The following is a 12,110-nucleotide window of genomic DNA, read 5'->3' as shown; positions in this document are numbered from 1 at the left end:
ACGCGAGTGGTGGCGGGCCGGCACTGGTGCCGATGGCGCTGCCATGGCTGTGTTGTGCCGCTCAACGCGTGCAGGAAAGAGATAAGGGAATGAAAGGATAAGCAGCTCGTTGGGCCCACCAGACACGTGGCGAGCGTTAAAGGCAACTTACGGAGCGCGTTGATCAGCCGGTTTATTTTAAACGATTTCCATCTTCGTTTCGTTTTCATCCTTGGAGAAGGGAAGAAGCGTGATGAAATCCGGAAACGCTCCTTCGCGAGCGAGCGTTCCAACGAGCGATCTCGTATCCTCACGCTATCGGAAGCCAAAGAACAGATGGACCCACCAACGCTGATGCATCAGCCCACATGCGCGTGTACATTGCTCGACCTTCCCTACTCTCTCTCTCTCTCCCGTGAACTCTTAATCTTCGCCCCCCCTGATTTTAATGGATGGGGCCTGGGGTGGGGCCTCGATTTACCTTAAATGACATTCCAGACTTGCTAAAAAAGGCAAAGTGCAGCCTGTCGGAAATCGCGCGTTCCAGCGCGCGCGAGATAGCAGCGCACAAGATACCCCTTCAAAAAAAACGCACGAAGTGTGTGGGTGGACGGGATGCTTTTCTCTTCGAGTCGGCACGCACAGATGGCCGATGGGACGGCCGAAACTGTTCACACCCAGACCCAGCCGCACCCACGAGCCACGAGTGGGCTGGAGCGACCGAGGCCGATCGGCGCGGCGATGGCCCACTCGGGCACGTCCAGACCTACGGGCCTTCTATAAAAGGCCCCCCCTCCCTCCCCACCGGGTCGCCTGCCTGCCATCGAACGTCTAATCGCCTCACACACAGGAAAGGCAAAAAAGAAACCAAAACCTCCGGGGAGTTACTCTAGAGATTTCCGGCGGAACCTCGCGTCAGGATGGCACCCACGGCGACGGCGGCGGAGCAGAGCCAGCAGCACACGAAGAAGGCGGTGGGTCTGGCGGCGCTCGACGCCTCCGGCCACCTCTCCCCGCTCGCCATCACCCGAAGGTAACGCACGCAGCCCGCTCTCGATCGCCCCGCCCCTCCCCGCCCCGTACGTAGGGTTCCGGTGCCGCTAGCACGCGCATCTAGCCCGGCGTCAGGCGGCTAGCCATGTCCGCCTGCGCCGCCGTCGCGCGAATATGTGTGGCCGGGGGTTCGGACGGCTCTGATCCGGACGCGGCGGTTGTTGCAACGCTGTGCGCCGTCCGATCCGCTTGGTGTTCGCTTGTTTTTCCGCACGACAACCCTTTGCTGTAGAGTACGTACGTGAGATCGATGCATGGTTCCGTGGAATAATTTATTCTCCTTAAATTGTCGTGTAGCTCACGAAGGTTAAGGTTTATTGGATGTTGATCTCGGAAGTTATTAGCGAGATTTCGTCTTAGAGCGACCCTCCCAGTATTCCGATGGCGACCTCCCTACGATTTTAGCGAATTTGCGCGGCCTCGCACAAGTGATTTATCTCGTAATTCTCATTTGTCCCGATGCAAATTCTCAAAATAGTCTCTGTGGCATGTCAGTTTGTTTCCCTAGTAGGTTAATGGTGACTATTGGGTTGCTTTCCGTGATTTTTGTTTGTTTGTGAAATTCTGCCTTTGCAAAGGGGGCCTAAATAGAGGGGTGTCGTGAAAGATCAGTGGCATACTCCGACCAAGCATATCCATGGAAATAAAATCTGTACGAATTATTATGTGTCCAGTACAACGAAATATCGTGTGTCCAGTACAACCATGGGATTGCCGCGGGTCGTTTTCCTTTCGGAATCTTGATGCGACGCCACTCTTGGTTGTAAAAGGCACATACATGTGTCACTCTCGGTTATTTGTCACTGTTAGCGAGTACAGGAATCTCGCAACAACAAAAAAAACGAGTACATGAGTACTCATTACTTGTGTGTGCGCGTGTTTGTGTGGCATGAATCGAGTCGCTCATGTGGGCATACCCAACGGCACACCTGTTTCAGTGACTGCATTGATTCGTAGGAATTGGCATGCTTTGACTGGCCGGCAAGGAGGTTGTGGCGACTCTGATCTTTTTTTTATTACAGCTTATTTGGAGATATTGCTAGAGAATGAACTACAATTTATGTTCTTACATCTGTCACGAATAGCGGATACTGTACTACTGTATAGTTTGTTTTAGTTTGATTTGGTGCAAACGGTACCACCACAAGTTTGTCACAAGAAATCATTTGATATATTATTTTTATTTGTTTATCTATATAAACTAATGGTGTTAACATCTGGCAAACCATGCCCATTATGGAGGTCTAGTTTGCAGTTGGAATCTAAGATTCGTGTAATTCGTAGATGGTGCTAGCAGTTTTATGTCGTTATCATAGCCACGCCAGTGTGCTACGAGCTGTATAAGTTTGTTGATGGTTGGTCTTAATTAGGATTTGAAGTCCTAGAATTTGCTTTGCAAATTATTTTCTAAAATCGCTATTTTCCTGAAGAGTTATTGGCTGAATCATGTGATTTACTCAAAACTAAAATTGGTCGTTTGGATGTATGACTGACAGGCTAGACTAATTGTTCGAGTGACCACTGAGTTGAGTTGATAGACGAACCCATATGATCCACTACTATATAAACAAATGGTGCCTACATCTGGTCAAACCATGCTCATTATGGAGCTGTACTTTGCAGTTAGAAATCTAAGATTGGTGCAGTTCGTAGTTGGCGCTAGCAGTTTTATGTCGTTATCATAGCCACGCCAGTGTGCTACGAGCTGTATAAGTTTGTTGATGATTGGTCTTAGGATTTGAAGTCCTAGAATTTGCTTTGCAAATTATTTTCTAAAATCGCTTTTTTCCTGAAGAGTTACTAGCTGAATCATGTGATTTACTCTAACGAGTAAAATTATTTGTCTGAATGATAAAATTAAGCAGTTTGTTCATTAAAAAAAACCATCAAAACCAAATTGATCGTTTGAATGTATGACTGACAGGCTAGACTAATTGCTCAAGTGACCACTGAATTGAGTTGATAGACGAACCCATGATTTACTACTAAGACTATTAGCCTGATCTACACACTCGCATCTAATAGCGTTTCTTTTCATGACGCTTCATGTTTCCCTAATCCATCTTCAGGAGCACCGGAGATGACGATGTCATGATAAAGATTCTGTACTGCGGGATCTGCCACTCTGACCTGCACAGCATCAAGAACGACTGGAAGAACGCCAAGTACCCCATGATTCCCGGGCACGAGATCGCCGGCGAGGTCACTGAGGTCGGCAAGAACGTGACCAAGTTCAAGGCAGGCGACCGTGTCGGCGTCGGGTGCATGGTGAACTCATGCCAGTCCTGCGAGAGCTGCGACAAGGGCTTCGAGAATCACTGCCCGGGCATGATTTTCACCTACAACTCGGTCGACCGTGACGGCACCCGCACCCACGGTGGCTACTCCAGCATGGTAGTGGTGCACGAGCGCTTCGTGGTCCGGTTTCCAGACGCCATGCCGCTGGACAAGGGCGCGCCCCTGCTGTGCGCCGGCATCACCGTGTACAGCCCCATGAAGTACCACGGGCTGAACGCCCCTGGGATGCACCTCGGCGTGCTTGGACTGGGCGGGCTGGGCCACGTCGCCGTCAAGTTCGGCAAGGCCTTCGGGATGAAGGTGACCGTGATCAGCTCGTCGCCGGGGAAGAAGCAGGAGGCCCTCGAGAGGCTAGGCGCCGACGCGTTCGTTGTCAGCAAGGACGCCGACGAGATGAAGGTATGCCGACGTGCCCGACTCTGATCATCAAAGACCCTAGATGGTTGTTTCTCCGGTGGAGAAGAAAACAGGAGTCCATGTCTGCTTAATTTGTGCTGTGTTTGCAGGCTACTATGAGCACCATGGATGGCATCATAAACACGGTGTCTGCAAACGTGCCCATGGCCCCTCTCTTCGGGCTACTCAAGCCCAACGGCAAGATGATCATGGTCGGCCTCCCGGAGAAGCCTATCGAGGTCCCTCCCTTTGCTCTGGTTGCCAGTAAGTTCTCGGATCTCACAAGCCTAGACATCCTCTCCGATCTCGCAGTCCACAGGCATTTTGTGCTTAACTGATACACATATTGTGCGTGTGGCTGAATTTGCAGGGAACAAGACCCTGGCGGGGAGCTGCATCGGCGGCATGAGGGACACCCAGGAGATGCTGGACCTCGCGGCGAAGCACGGCGTGACGGCAGACATCGAGGTGATCGGCGCGGAGTACGTGAACACGGCCATGGAGCGCCTTGCCAAGGCCGATGTCAGGTATCGATTCGTCATCGACATCGCCAACACCCTCGACAAGGCCGCCGCCGCCACAACCGAGTGACCGCCGACGTAACTCTCAGCACTACTCACGGTCCACGTTGGTCTCTGGTTCTCTGCTATTATCACATACTTTATCTCCAGTAGTAACAATACACAGTCTAAAATTATTGTCAGTGATGTATTTTTTAGACAAACTTGTCAGTGATGTATGCATGGTGCGATGTTGTTCGATGATGGATGACAAGGTTGGCTTCTTGCCGGGATAATGGACTGCCTGCTTAGCTTCTTGCACCGTGGAGGCTATCTGTACCTCGTAGCCACAATAATTACTCCATCCATTCCACGTCAAAATATAGGAATTTTGTTCCATTAACAGAATAGTTTTACCAGAACTAAGGCGCTGATAACCAGCTCCAAAAACAAAGATGAGCACTATCAAACAGACAATCTATGTACCAACTACCAAGTGGTGAAGCGTGTCCCGAGCACTCGCAACTGATTAGCAGGACGCGACGGTGATTCTAAGCGCGTAGTGAGATACTGAGATCACTAGAAGAAGGAGATGAGAAGCCAGAACCCGGAGAAAGAAGAGCTTGCAGCAACCACGCGATGAACGCGAGGGCGACCGAAAGCTCGAACTGGGCGCAGGGCAGCCGCCGGTACTCCGCGCAGAACCTCACATCCATCCGGAAGAAGATCGTCACGCTGGCCGCGGCGCAGGCTCCCGAGAACATGAGAACCGCCAGGACCTGCAACGCATTCGCGGCCGACGTGATCGTCGGGTTAGATCTCTCCTAGCCCAAGATTCCAACAACTGGTCGACTCAGAAGACCGATTTCACCCAAAGTGAAAGGGCTTACCCAGTCGCCGATAAGAAAGATCAATATGAGTTCCGGGGCGGTGTGAAGATCCTTCTTGTTCCTCAGAGCAAAGATGTCCACGCAAGCAAAGCCCATGCTCCACAGAAACTGCAGGGTCAACGCGGTATCCAGGTAGCTGAAAAAAAGGGAGACCATGATACACTGGTTAGATGATGTCAGGCAGCTGAATTTTGAAGAGTGGTCAAGAAATTTAAGACTTCACGTGCAGTTCATAGCCTCGATGATATCATCAACTTGCTGCTACTTGTTACTCGAGAAAGGATTAGAAGAAAGAAGTATCATCATCGCGGGAGAGTGGAATTAGTGGAGTGGTAGTGGGAGGGAGTACAAGTAGGCGCTGTAGTCGGAGGAGCCGAAGGCGGAGGCCATGGCCGAGGAGGACGCGGCGGCGAAGACGCACTGCGACAGACGCAGCGCCATGCCGCTCCATGTCCCGGGGCTCCCCACGATGCGCTTCATCGATCCCCTGCCTGTGCCTGGGCTCTCGCTTGCTGCTTGTGTGTGCTCTGGCTTGTGGAAGATGAGATGGAGAGGTGATCGCCAAGAGCGGAGCAGGAAGAGCTGGAAGCCTGAAACTGAACGAATACGTAAGGGCCGTGTGGGGTGGGTCACCTCTGCCTGGTTGTTTTTGAGATGCAGTTAAACGCAAACGAAGTACGTAGTACCTCGACCAGCACTTGGAAACTTCGCGGTGCGTTCCTTGGCCGCCGAGTGTACATTTCTTTCTGTTCACGCGGTCTGTCACCTTTGCTCTTCGTCCTATCCCGTTCCTTTCTGTTTTTTTGTTGGTCCTCCTACCCACAACGGTGCTAGCTTGATACGTCCAACTCCTACCTATTGTTCCAAAGATCAAACTAGCTACTTGATGCCGACTCTACATTGGCTTAGTACGTGCAAATAAATGAACCAGAAAAGAAAATACCATCATCTTTTCCTTGTACGAGTAAGAGGTCCCATTGCCAAGAAATCCCGGTGTTCCGGGTTTTGACGAGGAGAACCCACGTAACTTTACCCCTTTGCACCAGACGCGAAACTGTCTTAAATGATTTCAAAAGAAGGGGCGATAACGGGAGGGTGATAACACCGTGGAATACATCTAGGGGGCATTCTAACGTGCGAGAGCGTGAGCGTGTCCCCGCCGTGCGTCACTCCGATGCCGGCGTCCACTTCCCCATCGTGTGCCTCTCCGGCTGCGGCGTCCACCTTTGGGTCCCGCTCGTTGCTGGCGGTCGGCTCTCTCCTTCCCCCCTCCTCCCTTCGCTTGTTCCCGTCCCCGCCGTGCCATGGCGGAGAGTCCGAGGTCGGTCACCTCTACCTTCCATGGTGAGTGGCCGGTGGTTTCTGGTCTGGGGCTCTCGTCTGCCTCTGAGGGGTCAGTGGCGGTGGTGGCTCCGGCCACGGCTGACGCTGGGGTGGGCTCGTCGCCTCAGATCTCGCAGTGGCAGGAGGCCCCTGCATCCAAGAAGAGCATGTGGCTGCGCCGCCATGAGGAGGGCCGGATGGCTCCAGCCATGCGCAGCCAGTCGCCGCCTCGCAAGGAGGTCTCGCAGGAGATGCGGGACAAGTGCTTCCGTTGTTTGGCGAAAGGGCATTTCCTAAAGGACTGCACCAACGATGTGATCTGCCTCTGGTGTGGCTTGTCGGGGCACATTGCGTCGCAGTGCAAGCGGCCGCGCAGCCCTTCCCCGGTGGAGGAGCTCCGGCGGGAGGCTGCGACCAAGGTCGCGCGTTGGTCTGGTATGGTGGGTGTGGCATTGGGGCTTCGTGCGGTGGGTGGAGAGGCGCCGTCGAGGCGCCTGCCTACGCCCCCGCCCCGCCCCCTCCTTCATCGCGCCCTGCACTGACGGTCCTAGCGTGGCCTCGTCTTGCTCTGCCGTGCCTGCAACTGGACTCGGATATGGAGATTGGACCGGGTGAGCTTTGCACGGTCAGGAGGACCCGTGCGATGGATGAGCTGGAGGGGAGACTTCAGCAGGCCATGGTGGTGTACGTGAGTGGTGACAGGGAGGAGATTTCGCCGGTGTGGGTGCTGGACGCATTGCAGTCCAGGATGGGCATCCCGCCGGACAGGGTATCGGTTCATCGGTTCAGGCCGAAGGACTTCCTCATGGTCTTTGCAAGGAGGGAAGACATGAACAGGATGGGGCTCCGGCCGGTGCTTGAGTTCCAGGGGCATCGGCTGTCTTTCAGGCAGTGGATCAGACAGTCGCAAGCAGTATTTGCCGCCATGAAATTCAAGGTGGGTTTGGAGCTGGAGGGCATCCCACCCCACGCTTGGGAGTTGGATGTGGTGGAAAGCCTGCTGGGCAGGTCATGCATCATCGAGGCGTTGGCGCCAGAGACCTCGTCGTGGGCGGACATGTCGTCGTTCAAGCTCACGGCATGGACGGCGGAGCCGGAACAGATTCCATCTCGCCGGTGGCTTCCTGTGCCGAAGCCGACGGAGCAGAGGGAGCTCTTCGAGCAGAAGACGCTGCAGCATAAAGCTCTCATTCATTTGGACACGGTGACGACATTCTCGGAAGGGAAGGAGCCTTGGTTCCAGGTAGCCTCGTCAGATAGTGGGCAGAGTGGACTGCCGGAGTCTTCGCCGGACGTGGGTGCTGGACCAACCACTCGCAGGCTCAGTTTGTAGTTTGGAGTTCGTGATCAGAGAGGTGGCACTGCGGGCGGTGGAGGCGGCGCGCCTTTGGGTAGACAGCTCATCGGCGAGTTGGTCGGAGTTGGTGCGGATGGGGATTGGAGGATTCCCTCGATGGTCCCGCTACTTCGGGTTGAGAGCCGTGGGCCCGGGGTGCCTGTTCAAGATAGGGAGACGACCCGTCACTCAGCTTTTGACCGGCTAGGTGACGTGGAGCGGCAGGTGGAAGACTCGGAACGGCTACAGACTCAAAATTCAAATCCTATTCTGGCCTCCAGCTGCGCGGGGATGGTGGGGCAGCCAGGTGGGGCCCTTGTCGCACATGGTGCGACGCAGCAAGTCGTGACAATAGCCACGATGCAGAGGGAGGAGGAGGCAGTCACTTTGGGCATTGGGCAGGACAGGGATGTCGGAGGTGGGAATGGTGGATTGGACAAGAGTTCGATCCCGATATTGGTGGGACCCATGGAGGTCAATCCCGAGGTCGCGCGACAGGAGCGGATTGCTGAGCTGGCTTCGGATGCTGAGATGCTGGACCGAAAGCTGGTGGTGGTGCAGGACATGGCTGTGCATGGGATTGCGCGTGATGCGTCTGGCCCCGACCAGTTCATGGAGGGACATGGGTTGGCGGTTGTGGGCCACGAGGCGAGTACGCATGATTCGGTGGGGCTGGAGCGGCTCTCGACTGGTGCGCTGATTGAGCTGCCGGGTCCCTTCTCGGATGGCGCGCTGCATGTTGGGATGGCCCGGTCGCCTGATTCTCGGCAGGTTTCAGTTAATGTTTGCGGATCGTATCTTGCCAATGATTGCGTACCAAATCCTGGCAAGCGAGGAGCGGGAGTTGGAACTGGGACAAGTGGCAGCCTCTCAAGGAGGCAGGGCGTTTGAGGCGGATCGACACGATGGTTTGGCCATGCAAAATCAGATTCAGGCATGCACGACTGGGATGACACCTCAGGAGGCGGTGGCTTTTGGCAAAATCAAGTGGTTCTGCAACGCATTAGTGCGCAAGTTGGCCCCCCGTCTTCTAATGGAGGTGTAATCGTTGGTCAGGCCGGAGGCTGAGCCTTTCACTCCTCGTTGCACGACCAGGGGCTCCAAGAGGGCTCCGGCGAGCAAATAGTGTAAGGCGACACATGCGGAGAACGTGCTCATGCGGGCGCTTGGCATAGTTCCGGAGGATTTGGATGGAGATGAGGATAACATTGCCGAGTTGGCCGAGATCTTCGACTCGCCATTAAGGGAGCAGCACATCCGGGTCATTGCTACATTGTTTGAGAAGGAGGTGCCACCGGTGAGAGACATGGCCGCCGGGTCTTCGGTAGTGATGGGAGCGGCATGAGTACCTTGTGGGCGTAGGAGTTGGGTGGGTGTCTAACGAGTATCTATGGATTGGAACCCTAAGGTACTTTGTTGGAACGTTCGGGGCTAAATAACCCTGCCAAGAGGAACACGGTGAGGGAGTTTGTGGTAGAGGCTAAGGTTAACATTGTGTGTCTACAAGAGAAGAAGCTTGATGTAATTGACCCATATATAGTTATGCAAAGTTTGGGGCCATCTTTTGATGGCTTTGCTTACGTGCCGACGTTAGAGACCCGTGGGGGTATTCTTCTGGGGTGGGACTTGACCGTGTTGAACATTGATAACATTGCCGTGGACACTCACGCTCTCACGGGGAGGGTGCATTCCAAGGATGGCTTGGTTTGATGGGTGTCGGTGTCAAAACCGGCGGATCTCGGGTAGGGGGTCCCGAACTGTGCGTCTAAGGAGGATGGTAACAGGAGGCAGGGGACACCATGTTTTACCCAGGTTCGGGCCCTCTTGATGGAGGTAAAACCCTACGTCCTACTTGATTTATTCTTGATGATATGAGTATTACAAGAGTTGATCTACCACGAGATCGGAAAGGCTAAACCCTAGAAGCTAGCCAATGGTATGATTATATGTTGTCCTATGGACTAAAACCCTCCGGTTTATATAGACACCAGAGGGGGCTAGGGTTACACAAGGTCGGTTACAAAGGAGGAGATATACATATCCGTATTGTTTAGCTTGCCTTCCACGCCAAGTAGAGTCCCATCCGGACACGAGACAAAGTCTTCAATCTTGTATCTTCATAGTCCAACAGTCCGGCCAAAGGATATAATCCGGCTGTCCGGATACCCCATAATCCAGGACTCTCTCAGCAGCCCCCGAACCAGGCTTCAATGACGATGAGTCCGGCGCGCAGTGTTGTGTTCGGCATTGCAAGGCGGGTTCTTCTCCAACTTTCGAACATTTGTAAAGCAGTGTCCGGTCCCATAAATGTTTGGACCTCTTGGCTTCTGTGCCCAATAAGGGCTATCTCCCACGCGTCGAATGAATACGAGGCGCCAGGGCGTTTTTACATTCGCCCCCTAGCCAGATAAATAAATTGTCTATTAAAGGTATGGGGATCCTTAGATCCAATCCATACCATCCTCCCCCAGCAAGAATCCATCAGAGCGCGTTTCGGAAAGATCCATTCCAGCATGGCCGACCTCCGCAGCTCCTCCTCCCGCCCCGTAGCCCTAAGCTCGGTGATTGGGAGAGGTGTTCAGTCCCGCACAGTCGATTAGTCGAACTGCAGACTAAGGGATTTCTCCCTCCGGCGTATATGGTGCCCGTTCGAGCCGGGCTTGCCACCTACAATGGCGGGGAGCAAGCGGAGAGCTTTCCCTATCCCTCTATGGGGGAATGGGTCTGGCTTGTTCCCTATTTATTATGGGGACTCGGATTTCCAATTCATCCGTTCCTCCGTGGGCTCCTGGAGTTCTACGGCCTCCAATTACACAATTTCACCCCTGCCTCCATTCTACATATCACCGGCTATGTTGCTCTCTGCGAGTTGTTCCTGGGCTGCGAGGCTCACTTCGAGCTGTGGAAAAGGCTATTTTGCCTCGTCCCTCGCACACAGAGGGGGTCACTTTATCAAGTGGGCGGAGCTGAAATATGGCGCATCGCTGGTACCGGATACCTGTCCGGTACCCCGAAGAAGTCGTCCGAAGACTGGCCTTCAGAATGGTTTTATATGGAGGACGTTCCCCTTCCAGACCTTGTTCGGCGGGGTCTTCCTGAGTTCAACAATGCTCCTATGAAGAAACGCCAAAGTTGGCACCCACGGAGCCCCCAGGTGGAAGACAATGGAGAAGTCCTCTATCTGATGAACCAGATTAAAGCACTGGCTCAAACAGGATTAACAGTAATCGAAGTTATGTCGATTTGCATAATGCGGGGAGTGCAACCACTTCAATATCGTGGGCACCCCTTGTGGTGTTTTAACAGGGCGGATGATGCCACCCGCTGCGGGCGTAAGGGCCCAGACAATGCTGCCGCTTTAGTGAAAGTTCTGTCCGAATTGTTCAAGGGAGAGGAAGAGGAGTTCACCCGCATCAAGCTACGGGATGGATTCTCCATGTACAATCCTCCAAGCTGGGTAAGTTATATCTCCTTATTCCCATTTTTCCCGCATTCTTTGTCGTAAGTATTCACCTTGCCACTTTGCGGCAGGAACTGCGAAAAGCCATAAAGGAGGTTAGCATCCCTTCTCCACAACCAGAGGACCCTGACCGGGCCCTTGACTCCGGACTTGAAGAAGATCCGGTTATATTCGTGGAGCTGATAGACCGGCAGTTCTATCAGTTAAGCTGCGATGATGCCATGGTGGCCATCACGGCCGACTATCCCGGACTGCTCCCTGCATCGCACGTAAGAAAAACCAAAAATCCCAACTCCAAAAACTAGGATCTCCTTTTAGACACTTCACCCACCATATACATATGGCATTTTTATAGGGAAGGCATTCGGGATGCCTTGCCGAACCCGCAACAACTCGCCAACAAGAGGCACCGAGGCCGGGTAGGCCAAAAAGGAAGGCGGTCAGGACGGAGACGCCGGCGCAAAGGTATAACAAAAACCCCGCTCCGTGGTTGTCGTCTTCCTCGAAATGTAATGACGCCCGTGTTTCTTTAACAGAAAAAACGCTCGCCGGAATATGTCCGGCGATGTTACTAATCACGCTTCCACCAGTCGGGCGCCATGACAGGACATAGAGGCGGAAGCCGATATGGGGCGGGCGCCGGATAATCCCCCTACAGAGGATGCAGATATATTATCCGCTACAAACTCAGAAGTGGAAAGCGCCATGAATCATAGGCGCCACCGGGCCGTACTCCGTGACGCTTGTTTCTCACCAGAGGCATTTGATGCCTTTAATTCTGGAGAGGCGTACCTCCGAGCTGCTCAAGATGGTCTAGCCAGAGCCACGGATCAGTATGTAGAGGATCTACGGGTAAGTAAATTTGATGATTTATA

The 12,110-nt window shown here is 53.6% G+C and overlaps 1 protein-coding gene and 1 pseudogene across 2 annotated transcripts; one reads left to right on the top strand and one right to left on the bottom strand.

The window, feature by feature from the left end:
- Positions 1-796: 796 nt before the first annotated feature.
- LOC125523696 (putative cinnamyl alcohol dehydrogenase 5) lies at positions 797-4,522 on the top strand. Its single transcript, XM_048688764.2, has 4 exons — positions 797-1,012; positions 3,102-3,729; positions 3,837-3,990; positions 4,097-4,522. The coding sequence occupies exons 1-4, from the start codon at positions 900-902 to the stop codon at positions 4,315-4,317; spliced, it is 1,116 nt and encodes a 371-aa protein (XP_048544721.1). The 5' UTR covers positions 797-899; the 3' UTR covers positions 4,318-4,522.
- A 41-nt stretch (positions 4,523-4,563) lies between these two features.
- On the bottom strand, positions 4,564-6,041 carry LOC125523697 (CASP-like protein 5B3; annotated as a pseudogene). The gene is made up of 3 exons (XR_015612424.1): positions 5,466-6,041; positions 5,117-5,252; positions 4,564-5,005 (listed from the first exon to the last, which is right to left on the bottom strand). The product of XR_015612424.1 is annotated as a CASP-like protein 5B3 (transcript).
- Between the last annotated feature and the right edge of the window lie 6,069 nt (positions 6,042-12,110).

This window comes from Triticum urartu, chromosome 7A, assembly GCF_056163025.1.
Source record: "Triticum urartu cultivar PI428250 chromosome 7A, HENAU_Tu73, whole genome shotgun sequence".
Classification (NCBI taxonomy): domain Eukaryota; kingdom Viridiplantae; phylum Streptophyta; class Magnoliopsida; order Poales; family Poaceae; genus Triticum; species Triticum urartu.
The sequence above is the reverse complement of the archived record's forward strand: the minus strand, read 5'-3'. Positions and strand labels throughout refer to the sequence as shown.

Coding starts and splice junctions, on each gene's coding strand:
- LOC125523696 (XM_048688764.2), top strand. CDS start 900: ATGGCACCCACGGCGACGGCGGCGGAGCAGAGCCAGCAGCACACGAAG. Junction 1,013..3,101: donor CCGCTCGCCATCACCCGAAG/GTAACGCACGCA, acceptor ATCCATCTTCAG/GAGCACCGGAGATGACGATG. Junction 3,730..3,836: donor AGGACGCCGACGAGATGAAG/GTATGCCGACGT, acceptor CTGTGTTTGCAG/GCTACTATGAGCACCATGGA.